This window comes from Haliotis asinina, chromosome 8 (genome assembly GCF_037392515.1).
Source record: "Haliotis asinina isolate JCU_RB_2024 chromosome 8, JCU_Hal_asi_v2, whole genome shotgun sequence".
Classification (NCBI taxonomy): Eukaryota; Metazoa; Mollusca; class Gastropoda; order Lepetellida; family Haliotidae; genus Haliotis; species Haliotis asinina.
Genome location: NC_090287.1, coordinates 37,701,816 through 37,715,352, shown reverse-complemented (window position 1 = coordinate 37,715,352; position 13,537 = coordinate 37,701,816). Strand labels below are relative to the sequence as shown.

At 43.9% G+C, this 13,537-nt stretch overlaps 1 protein-coding gene across 11 annotated transcripts in view; it reads right to left on the bottom strand.

The window, feature by feature from the left end:
- The window catches only part of LOC137293771 (papilin-like), a 150,831-nt gene that overhangs the window by 132,346 nt on the left and 4,948 nt on the right, over window positions 1-13,537 (bottom strand). For 6 of the 11 annotated variants that reach the window (XM_067824485.1, XM_067824491.1, XM_067824488.1 and 3 more), the window contains exon 2: window positions 1,334-1,487. In XM_067824485.1, the coding sequence (XP_067680586.1) occupies window positions 1,334-1,399 (66 nt within the window). In that variant the 5' untranslated portion in view covers window positions 1,400-1,487. Of the gene's footprint in view, window positions 1-1,333; window positions 1,488-13,537 lie in introns of those variants that run through there. The other 5 variants (XM_067824486.1, XM_067824492.1, XM_067824493.1 and 2 more) reach the window with 1 other exon arrangement.

Genomic DNA, 13,537 nt, shown 5'->3' with positions numbered 1-13,537 from the left:
TCGAGGGTCGTAGAAATATTTAGTGAAACTATTGAGCGGTTATGATGAACTGGTACGAGGATCGACACATCTGTATATAGGTGAGATACCCTTTCACGCGTGTGCTCCTTGAGAACTGGTGCGAGGATCGCCACATCTGTATACAGGTGAGATATCCTGTCACGTGTGCGTTTCTCAAACTCTGCCACAAAGATCGACACATCTGCATACAGATGAGATATCCTGTCACGTGTACGTTCCTCAAACTCTGCCACAAAGATCGACACATCTGTATATAGGCAACTGCACACTGTTGTCCTGTGGTAGTTTAGTCAGTGATGCCGACAAAGGACGTTACGTAAGTACTATCGTCCATGACTTGCAATATATTTTTCCGATTTCAGACAACACAAGTAGGTGGGTGACACAACGCGTTTATGTATGCGACTCAGCCTGATTTTGCAGTTTTTCTTTGAAGTGATCATGACGTATGATGCTCAGGCCTATTGATCAAAATGTTCGCTCGTCATGCCGAAGACCCGGGTTCGATTCGATGTACCCATGGGTACAACACGTGAAGCCCATATCTGGTGTCTCAAATATATCTGCCATGATATTGCTGGATCATCTCTAAGAGCGGCGTAAAACCATACTCAGTCTGTCTCACTAAGATTCCCCGAGAAAAGTGATGTGCAAAAGCAAAACCTCGCCTTCAGGGTGTTAGGTATTGCTCTCTTCATTGTAGATACAATGTTTGAGTGAAGTTTAATTTTACGCCGCTTTTATCAATACTCCAGCAACATCACTGCTGTTGACACCAGAAATGGACTTTACTCATTGTACTCATGTGGGGAATCGAACCCGGGTCTCCGACATGACGAAAGGATGCTTTAAACACAAGGATACCCCGCTGTCCCATTGGCGGCACAAACAGACCTTTGCAAGTGCACATGAATTAAGTAGTATTTCTCACAGACCCTAATCCATAGTATTTTACCGCCAGCTCAACGCTTATGCTGCTGCGTTAAAGTCACGCCTGGGCAACCAATGAAGCAACAAAGTGGGTTGGTTTAGTCACTCGCGTGGAACTTAAATTTTCAAGCATGAAATGAAGCAAGTCTTGACGTTCCAAACTCGCATCTCATTGGTGACCCTTTCCTGTTTGAATGGAGCCGCTAGTCTCTACGAAAATTATGTAAAAATCATCAACCCACATGGTAAAGAGAGAATGTACATTTTAACTGATGAGAAATGACGATTGGAAACAGAGAGACACTGACTCATCGGGGTTAATATTACGGACCATTCAGTTTATATCAGTTCAGAATGTTCCTAGTTTACTGTCAGCTCTTACCGTGACGTGTGACACACAGCACAATACCACCAAGGCTATGGAACAAGCACTTCCGGTTGGCATCATTTTCCAGGTTAGGTCCTCACACTGCCTGGGTCATTGGTGTCGTCTGCTCTCACCTCGTCACTCCGCCAATGATGCTGACTGGCTCTGACTGAAACAGACATAAGCATGTCTTTGAAGCGGGCCATCATTTGTATCGCACATCGTTGATCTCCTAACAACTGCATGTTTCATTGTATGCCCTCGTTGATGTTGGCAAGAGTCCGATGTTCACCTAGGGAATGTGACTATCATCAAAGATGCGAGAGTCCTTTACTTTGACCTTGCTTTTGTAGCTGTGTTTGTAAGTGCAATACCCGTGATTGTGAGCGTCAGAGACCTGCATCGGGCAGACGCCTCGTGTCGTGTTGTGCGTGAGTGTTATTCAAAGCAACATGTCCTATACTATCCCATACACACCTTATATCAATTGGACGGGACATGCCTAACGTTGCAATTATCATTTGCAAGTGCAACTCGACTATCAGCTTTGAGTGTCAAAGGAATGCCATATTTTATTCTCAGCCGTGACCCTGCATAATTTGATTTAACTTTTCACAGAAAATACGATGCTGTAACTCTGTATACTTGTTGAGACAGTGTGATCCTATACATGCAGGCCATCAATACATTGCGTGCTTTCAGCACGTACCCCTATAGTATTGCCGAGGTATGAAGGCTGGGGTGTGACTCATACCCCGCACTAGAAATAGGGAAGCGAGGGCTTGTTAAACAAACAGATACCTATATATAAAAGCACATACACTGAATACAATCAAGATGTGATCTGGGAATTGGTGTAGACGGAGATTAAATCTACTATACTTAAAGAGGGGTCTTTTTGTCTGATGAGATATGTGGTGCACATACCTTTAGGGCATATATGCAGAAGCGGGAAAATCTCCTTCGAACATTTGGTGTCATATATAGTCTTTCAAGTATGTTAAAACCTTTGGCCCAGATTATTGAAGTTCTCCTAGCGCTAACCTAGTCGTAAGTTAATGTGAATGTATGACACCTACGACTATCTTAGCGCTAAGAGAGCTTCGAAAATTTAGGCCTTGGACTATTGCTACCATAGGGTTTTGAGACAATATCGAATGGCATGATCCCAAAATAGTTCTTCTAATAAATGTTTTCATGATTAAAACAAACGGCAACTACGGCCATTACTTGTCTCAACCTTCATGTGCCGTCTCAACTACATGGATTTTGTTGAAAAACTACTTCCCACCCCTTGCGACAGAGCCCAAAATAAACATCTTTTACAGTTAATGGCTCATTAACAGCATTCTACCAAATTCAAATAAACAAAACAAGGCTTTGCGTGGACGAGGCCGCAAATCCTACTCGTAATTCGCGTTCAAAAGAAGTGAAGTGGTGACATCACTTCCAGGTGGAGCTATGGCGACGAATTTTCGATATTCTTTTTTTTCACGTCTCACTGAGCACATTTTAACTATATTACGGTGGTCTGCACATATTCCAGTCTGGATCAAGCAGTCCAGTGACCAACAGCATCAGCATTGATGACATGTATCAGGCAGCCAGCGAGTTTGACCACCTAATTCCTCTAGTCGCTTGCTGAGACAAGCATGTAGACTAATTCTAACCCGGATCCTCAAGGGTAAACTATACAGAGTGAGTGAGTTTGGTTTCACACCGCTTTAAACAATATTCCAACAATGTCATGGCGGATGACACCAAAAACGGGCGACACACTGTAACTATGCGGGAAATCGAACCCGGATTTTCGGCGTGACAAGCGAACGCTTTAACCATTAGGCTACCCAAAAAATCTCCTAAGAAAGCAGATAAATCACATTGGACAATGACGACATGGACGGAGCGGAAATGCAACATGTTATATCTTGATGACGGTGTCTGATCATAACGTTCAATCAAAGTGCTTGTCAACTACAACTTAAAGGGTGGACCTCAACCAGTGCAGTGTGACATGTTCAAAACGCCCCCTCACTGAACATAAGTATGTCGTCGTGCGTCTGTTACTTGACAAAGCGTGGCGGCTGAGCCAGTCACCGACCCTGTCACGGGGTCAAAGTGTAAGGAGTTCAGTCACCAAGGCCGTTGACTTCCGGGGAACGGTCTGTAGAAGACTTCAGAGAGAAGTTCTGCGTGATGTTCTTGATGCAGTTTTAAGTACGTGTCGGTGGCACTTGGCTCGTGCGTCGTCGTACTTCAAGTAGCAACACACAGAGCATCTGAATGTGTCCTCTTGTTGCAGACTGGGCTTGCCCTCCTGCTCTACCACTGTGTTATCTGTACCCGAGCCACACGTCTGCTACTGAGGTTATGAACTCCGATTCAAACGCAGTGTCCGATAAAAGGAACGGTTGATAATAAGTGGAATACGTATTACGAAGTACAGTTGTAACCAGCTAATGTACCATTAATCATGTACGCGACGTAAAACTTTATCTCAACATGAGCATGCTTATCATAGGCGGATCAAGAGGGGGAATGCAGGGGCGGCCCCTTGTCCTTAAACACCACAGACACTCTTGTGAAAAAGGGTGAAAATAAAATTTGCACGCACACACAGTTCCTCTTTCTCTTTCATACACACGCGCACTCACACACACAAACACACACATACACACCCCCTCTCTCTCTCTCTCTCTCTCACACACACACACACACGCACACACACAAAGACAATCTCTGTCCGCCCCAGCTTACTATGTTATCCATACCTGTAGCTTCTAAGATAACAACATATGATATAACATAAAGTTGTAGGACACGTGTATGTGTCGCCATGAATGCGTTCTCGACACACTCGGTGTGTATGGCTATCCAACCATAGTGGACTTTCCCATGGTCTTGTTTCGTGCCTACCTTCAATATCTACCCTGCACCCTGTATCCAGTACACACACAATCAACCACTGGGAACCCCTGTTCTGTAATTGTACGTGAAATATAAAAGGTGGCTCACCGACAAGAGTCCAAGCAGACATGTCAGATATATATAACTTTCACTTAAACAGGTGCTCGCTGGCTTGCTCGATAATGTTTTGTTTGAGTTACGATAACTGTATGTCAAACAGAATGAATTATTGATCTGACACATGCTACATGCTACATGCTACAACGACATTCACACACACGCAGAAACACACCTACAAACATGCACGCACACGCATGCACTCACGCACACACACACGCAACCATACCTACACACTCTTCTGCACAAACATATACGATTGCACCAAATTGCTAGACGCCTGAGACCCGATAGAATAAATTGAAGTGGAGTTGAACTCATCTGACCCTCGCGTCAGTAGTCAGAACTTTCCATGGATCCATGGGACAAGAACAAATCTGGACTTCAGATTCAGACTGGGTGCAAGGAAGATGAGTACTAGTATTTAAAATGAGGTGAATATCCTAGTTGCAAACCCCGAAATACTTACGGGACTAGGTTCAGTTCTGAGTCGTATAACCAGTCTAGCAAGAGAATGTACCCAGTTTCACTGTCATAATTAACCCTCGTTGACGAATTTACATTTACTGAAACAATCTTTCGATTACATTTACTACAACAATCCCGTTGTCGTTCATTTGGATTTAGGAGAGGTTGGGTAGCCTAGTGGTTAGAGCATCTCGCCGCTCGACTCGCCGATGACGGTTCGATTCTCGTGAAGCTAATTTCTGGTGTTTCCCGCCGTGATATTGCTGGAGAGTTGTTAAATGCGGCGTAAAATTAAACTCACTCACTTATTATGACTGTTAATGTCAATATGGATGGTGAGTGAGTATGGTTTTACTCCACTTATAGCAGTATTCCAGCAATATCACGGCGGTGGACACCAGAAATACAATGGGCTTCACACATTGTACCTACGTGGAACTCGAACACGGACCTTCGGCGTGACGAGCGACCGTTTCAGTCACTAGGCTACCACACCGCCCCCAATATGGATGGACAAAGTGTCCTTTGAGGTATTATATATAATACTTTCACGACAAGCAGTTAGAAAGTGGAACATGGAGGTACTGCAGTGTCGTCTGTTGGAATGTCTTACCATGCACAATAGACTTATCTCAGTCTTAACTGTGTCACGTAACGACACCTATAAATCACAGGCTCAAATCTACACTCACAAGGGCCTCTGACAAAACAGCTGGTCCAAATACAAACACACGAAGGTCCGTCTGTAGAGTGCACAAGCATTAACTCTAACAACAGTCTTCTTATCAGGGAGAGGTTGTGAAATGTGTGCACAATCGGTAGACAGCAGACGACATGAACATCGTTGAATGTTTAAGGGTCTGTGCACTTTGTCCACAGAACAGATTGGAGTTGTAATGATATCTATAAATTAGAGTTGTGACGTATGTGCCCAGGTCAATATTATGTGTGTGGTATGACACAGGTAACGCTCTAAGGATTACAGAAAGGTATCTGAAACTTTCTGTGCACACTTTTGGAAGTTCATATATACAGATTACTGTCCAAGGTCTGCCCTCTTCCGTTGATAGCTGGAGCGGTGGGTTAGCCTTCTGGTGACACTGAAAACCAGTGTTCAATTCCCCACATGGATACAGTGTGTGAAGCCCATTTGTGGTGTCTCCAGCCGTGATATTGCTAGAATATTGCTTAAAAACGACGTAAAACTAAATTCACTCAATTGATACCACACTGTTAAGATCTTTCAGTACAAAAGGTTACCGATAGAATCACCCAAAGTTTTTATATTTTTTTTCTTTTGTGAATTCATTTGGGTAGCAATAAGGTCAATATTTTGGGTATTGATGAATCTCACTATCGAACTAAATTTCCAAGATCTTTCCACAAAAAACACCGTATGATTTCCATAAGAGGTCACGTGACCAGCCAACCTTACGCAACAAGGTGGGAGATAATATCTGAACCTATGTTGAACGTGCAGGATTGACTGAGCGAGTAAGTATGGTTTTACGCCGCTTTTAGCAATATTCCAATACTATCACGGCAGGGGACACCAGAAATGGAGATTCGAGCCCGGGTCAACGCTTTAACTACCAAAGCTCCTGAAAGTGCGGAATATGACAATGGACTGTATGTATGCTTATTCATAAATCACGGAGCTGTCGACAGCTAAACTGGTCTGGGTCTGCACTGCACATTTCACCACATAAATCCTGTTCTACGATGACTCGACAAGTAACACATTAACCCCGCATATAGCTAAACAATAGCTAAACGCTCCAACCAAAGCATTTACAGGTCTTGCCTTACTAATTATGAATGAGAAGGGTTTGATAAGAAACATTATTACAGTACCATTCAACTTGGACTGGGTCTTGACGTGTTTTGAAACCTGTTTGTGAAGTGCGTACACACGACAGGTGTCAAAACACGACAAAACCCATGTTGTGATGCTTACTGTCATCGCAGTGCTGAAACATGTTAACATCCACTTAACGACTCAACGATTCGGTCAGACAGTATATGTGTATCCGTCACCCAACTGTTTTGCTGACGTCGGCAAATGTTCATTGCAATGTCGCATGTTACTGTCACCGATAGTGTGCATGAGATATGTTACTTGTGATACTGGAGATTATTTCAACCTAGCGCGGACTTTGCATATTTACATACATCTTTATACCTCCAAAATAGCATACCCTGCATGGGTACAATGAGTGAAGCTCATTTGTGATTTCCGCCGAGGTGGTATTGCTGGACTATTGTTGAAAGAGGCATAAAACCGCATTCACTAACTCATTCACTGTCCCTACCAACCTCTTCCATTAGGTCCCCATCGTTCTCCCTCTTCCACAAGACCCTTCAAACTATCACGCCCCCATCCCCTTTCATCTTACAAAGGGGACTCATCATCCTCACCCTTTCAGGAACCCTCATCATCTCCCCCTTCATCACTGTTAGTGGACTTGTGACCCTTTCGAGGACTTCATCACCTCCCCTTCATCGCTCCTAAGGGACTCACTTCTGGAACCATCGTCTTCTATCCCTTCATCCTACCACCTGAAATGACCTTCACCTGCAATGACCTTCATACTGTCATCTTGCCCCAGTGTGCGCCCCTTTTCCATCATTACCAATGGTGAGACAAAGCAATGTGCCAGTGGGTCGTCACTGCACAAAGGCTGGACTGACGCCGGACACAGTCAACGTCCTCATCAACAGAACAACCCCCTGCTTCATTCACTGGGGATTTACCTTGGGTCGACGAAGGTAGCGGTGCACCACAACCCAGGTCGTCATGGACGTGACGTGGCGTATGTGGAGCAGTCGTTGCTGCCATGGAGTGTTTAGATAAGGGTTAGGGGGTTAAACACTCTCTTTAGCCGATAGGATCGGGGCAAACTCGTGGGCTCCTGTTGTGAACCCGATACGCCGACTCTGAATGACGGGAATGTGGAAACAATGTCCGAGTCAACATCGTGGACTCACCGCCACAGACAGCAGAGTAGACTGAACAAAATGTGTAACATTGCATGGAATGTTGGCGGACATGTCACGAGGGCAGATGTGGAAAAGGTGTAGGCATTAGCGAGGAAGCACATGTGTGTAATATCTTGGATATCTCTTCATTCATATTGGCCTATTTAGTAAGAATACATCCGTCATCAACGTCTTATCCTTGAAATAGCGTTATAAAATAGTTGGCCTACCTTACCTCAAACAAAACCCCTCACACCAAACCATCTACAATCACGCCAAAGAGCAACAAACCCCACCAGACCCAAGCTCAACCACACTGCACAATCAACATTCAGACCCAAGCCCAACCTCAACCCCAACCTCAACCCCAACCTCAACCCCAACCTCAACCCCAGCCCAAACCCCAGCCACACTACACAATCACCATTCAGACTCAGGCCCAACCACAGCCCCAACCAAAACAGCACCTCACAATCAACCTTCTGACTACACACGTAACCCCTCCTAGCAACCAGTCTCCGACCGCAACTCCAACCTCACCACGCGGTCGACCTTCCAACCACGTTGCTAACCCCACGCGTAGCCAAATTTCTCACCACAACCACAACCCCACCAACCAACAACCCCAGTTAACCGTAATCAAGTAGTGATGTTTGTTTTGATATCATATTATAATACATAATGAACGTTTTGATTATACATTCACACCTCGCCTCTTATAAACGGTCAAAAAGTTTCTTTATACGAGAAAACACCAAAACCATATTGCATCCTCGAGGACGTCAACAACCTTCATGCACTCCTGTTGTCGTGTCGATTTGTTGTTGAACATAGCGTCCGCGTTCCGCTGATGTCAACCAACAACTTTCAACAATTGGTCTGATGTTAAACCACCGCGTTAACAGGGCATCCAGTTCCAACAGCGAGTCAAGTCTAGAAAACTGTTCATCTGTCCCGACGCAGAGAGCTTTCTGGGTGTTAGGGGCTGTCGAAACTAAAGTTAGGTCGTCTATCACAGCCTTATCGTAATAGTGGGACGATCGCATTTTGGACAGGGCATGGACTAATGCTTAATCTCTGAACATATATAATTTTGACAATAGAAACTAACCCATATAAATTGAAAAGGAAGCCCAAGGAAACCGGAGACCTAGAATTGCTTTAGTTAAGGCTTTAGCATTGCAGACTGGGCTGGGCAGTAGGGAAATAATGTGTTTCAGGGACTATGAGACCGACTAGGTCGGACCCTAGGCGGTAACAGCATGTGACCAGTCTGTAAAGACGTTTTGCCTTCACGAATAAGGCAAACGACTACGAGCTGCGTCCATTTCAGCTGTCCACACAAACACACACACACAGAGAGAGAGAGAGAGAGATACACACACACACACATTTAAACTAATCTGTCTTTAAATAACACAACAGCCACAATAAAATCATCATTATTGTTCTGAATGTGTCATAAAACAAAATTCGGTTACCCTGTGTAAGACACGTACATAACCTGTACCCACGAAAACGGTGCCGTGAACCGTAGTCCAATGACGCTCCGGAAAAAAACTATCCAATCAGATCACACCAACGAGCGAGAGAAATTCTGTGTTAACTTCAAGACCAGAGACATGAAGATGATGACGTCACTACCGACACTTCGTTTGGTAGAAGGCAGACCCAGTGAGCGTATTTCGCATAATAGAATAGTGATACAATATGCTGGGTAATCGAGCCTACCTTCCAGCCAAGATGCATGCACATATTCCCCCTGAGAACGTCTGACATATCGACTCGTCCCCATACCTCCAGCTGAGCACTCCCAGACGTCCATTGACGGAACCTGAAGCGTGTCCATCTGTACGTCACATTAGTAATACTGCTCTTTGTCACAACAATGAAGGATTGGCTTTAACTGTATTTAATGCCTTCGTCGCTGCAAGTGATATCTCCAGGGAGATGGCTGCACTGAATGATGCGCCTCACCTTCCCTGAGTGCACTTTCGATAGTGTTTCTGGAGACAAGACATCGATACACCTCTGAAATCCGATAAACGCTTACTATATATTTTTCCAAAGGTTTCTGACTGACCAAGCATTTTTAAAGGTCACTGTTTCAAGAATGCATTGGACTGCTAACTTGATGCTAGAAATATGTGCACAGAGATGACATATTGTGCAAATCACAAATCAGTAGAAGTTAAGCCATTGGATGAGTGACTGGTTTTGACAGCTTGACTCCTGAGAGTTTCTAGGACTTCAGTCCTGCCCCGCAGCGAAACACAGGTGCTACATGTGATCTCACCTTAGGCAACTGAGTTTGTTCAAAATGGCCTCTGTTCACTCAGCAGAACAGGGGTACCCGGCGAGATGGCATGAGACTGTTAACCTTCTACTGCCCCGCAGGAAGCTGGGGTTATCCGTGATGAGATATAATCAGATTCTGATTACAGTGTCCAGTGAGCACTTTGTCAGATGGATACTAGGCGCTATATAAATGAATTATTATTATTATCTCTTAAATTCTAGCATGTCAAGCATACATCTCAATATTTACATACAGACATGCATGTGCTTTGGTGCTGTAGCACGTCCGTTTACAGACGACACGTTGAGATGTTCGAGTCTGGACCAGACAAACCAATAACTGATGTCATGGTTATAAAGCACATCTTATAGTTATAGAAACCTTTAGGTTATTGCGAAACATTCAAACAGATAAGGAAATCTGGTGAATGTTTATCACTCGTGACTAAAATCAAAAGATCTGTTTAAACGTCAGCCAATGTATGATTTTATTTAGGGATTGATGTACCATTTACAGATGATAATATAAGTAAGCAAAGATTAAGAAATTTCATCAACATAGGTTCTTTTGAACTCAAAACACCTCTTTACACGCAATAACCAATAGGCTACCCCACCGCGCCAATAGTAATGACATTCATCATATACCGTACCAGGTGACATTTGACCCTAAAATAGGAAGGGCAGAGGTCACACAGGTGCACCGTCGCGTGTACCGGCTTTATTGTCCATATCGTTAGCGTGATTTTCATGGTAAAGGCTCAAATCAGATAAACATCTTGCACAACCAGAATAATAGCAGGCGTATTGCTTGAGGCTACAAGATTGGTGTGAAGTTAAAAGTCAAGTGCTTCGTAATATGAGTTATCCGCTTTCCTTATACATGTGAGACGATAAGGTTATTTATATAATAAACATGCACTGTAAAAATAGAGACATTATACCCCTGTGAAATAGCCTTGCTGCCGAAGTCATTAGACGAATGGGGGCCATTGCCAGCGACAGTCACGGTTCGTGGATGAGACAACTGTTATAATACAATTTCGAGGTAGTTGTATGAAGCGAGTCGACATCTGACCTTTTTAATAATAAATATTAGGAAACTACTAATGATAAATGGAATAGGGAGCAGCCCTGCCGTAGTTCACGTGAGAAAATACAAGCGGAAGTGGAAATTGCATATTGCACCAATTCCATTTGACGCACAGGGTAAATATACACTTAATTGCATACTTAGAACACTCGTGTACTGTTGGTTCATATATATCAACTGTGCCTTAAATAATTTGTATACATTTGACTGGAAGTTCGGAACGTTTAGCAGATGTTTATCCCGAAGCGTTCATGTGCATGTCACGTGTTGGTGACGTCACCTATGACAATAATATTGTTATCAGTTAATATGCAGTTATGTTGTGGGGGAGCACTCCGTACATTCATACAGTTCACCTTGGTTATGTCCAAATGTTACTCAGTGTACTCTCTACGTCACACGGTGTACATGAAGGGACACAATCGCTGGGGTAACCACTATGTACACCCTCGTGTTCCCAGCGTCACATGTCACATTAAAATGTGATAGCATCTGTCGGCTAATTCTGTTATCGGCATTCATTAACGATTTGCCTCTGTACAAGGTAGCACTAATATCGTTGTTGTTTAACGCCGCACTCAGCGTTTTTGTAGCTATATGACGACGGTCTCTTAATAAACGACCCTGGAACAGACAAACCAGTGACTGACATCATGAGCACCGATCTACGCAACTGAGATACGATGACATGTGTCAACCAAGTCGGGCCAGACAACCTATTCCCTTACGCCGCTTACGATAAGCATGGGATATGCTGAAAACCAGTTCTAGCCCTGATCTTCACGGGAGGTTCTTCGGTTAATACACTGGTTATTTTGTTTGCCGTGTAACATGCATTAATTAGCATACTTATCTTTTGCTCGAAAACGGAAACTTTGTACGCAAAAGTGGCGAACAACAAAATGCTGACGACGACGACGACGACGACGACGACGACGATGGTGATGATGATGATGATGATGAGCTGGAGTGTTAATGGCCTTACAGAGTTACTAAACTGGTCAGCAGATCACTTTGCACTCATTTCATTCTCATCCCTGCAAACCAGAGTCAGGTTATACCGGCATAGTGATGTTCGGTCTTCGGCAGTCTGACAGTTTTCATAATGGAAAAAGACACATTGTCATCGTAGCATCGTTTGTCACTGCAATGAACATGTTGAACATAAAAGCCAGAATTATTTTGGTCTCCGCTTGACCCGTGGGCTGTGACCCCTACAGGGTGAACGACGGCACTTCAACATCAGTGGTCCAAGCAACAGCGGGGCGTCAGGACCACGGTGCTTTATAATTGCACCTGTTGACAGACCGACATAATGCAGAACAACATCGTCTCTTGTTACACACGGTGCTGTTGGCAGGGAAAGATGAAGTAGAAGTTCGAAAGGAAACTACGACATCATCTGTCACACGTCAAGGTGCTGGATATCATATTGTCCGGTAAACATGAAGCATCAACGGTTTCCCAGGGGACTCCCTTCCTCACAGTGATCTCAGAGGCCCTCTACCTTAACATGCTATGCGTACGACAGATCAAGACGTCGTGGGATTAAATCGTATACACATACACCAAACCATCGCCTTTCAAATGGAGACCATGTTCCACAGTTTTGTAGATTTGATGCATCTCAGCACTATCATGACAGTAGATACGCCACAGGTCCCCCATATACTTCATACATCTGCATATTCTCTGTACACAACGCAGGTAGCAAGAGTTATATAATTGCATAATGCCCTAGAGGATAACTAGTCGATCATCTCCCACGGGCGTGCAGACATTAGCTGTGAAAATTTCAAAGATTAATAAACATCGGTGACACATGTGTTAGTTAAAAGGTAAGCATGCCCCGCCGGTAGAATGCCTCATATGGTGTGCTGAAACAGTACTTTGTATGACGTGTTCCACTGTATGGAGTGACTGTCGGCCGAGGGTCATGTGTGTAACATATTCAGGATGACAGCTTCATGAAGACAAGTCGTGAAATATTTGTGAAATGTGTATACATGTTTACATACAAGGAACAACCGACAGAGAATGTTTTTGTGGCATCTGAGTAGTGTATATCCTTCTGTTCTGGGGTCCGTTTATGATATATTGCCAACTTTAGAGGTTTCATGTAAATTCTGGAGTATATGTGGGTGTCACATTATGTCCTCACTAGCGCATAGTGGTTTCATGTTGTGTTCAGTGTGGTGTTTAAATGCTTTATGTAGACTAACCGTTAGTCTCTGAATATATGAAATTTTGACAGTATCAAATAATTCAATTTAATTGAAAAGGAGCCCCAGGGAGACCAGAGGTTCAGAACCTGAACCTGAGGAGTGAGTGAGTTTAGTTTTACGCCGCACTCAGCA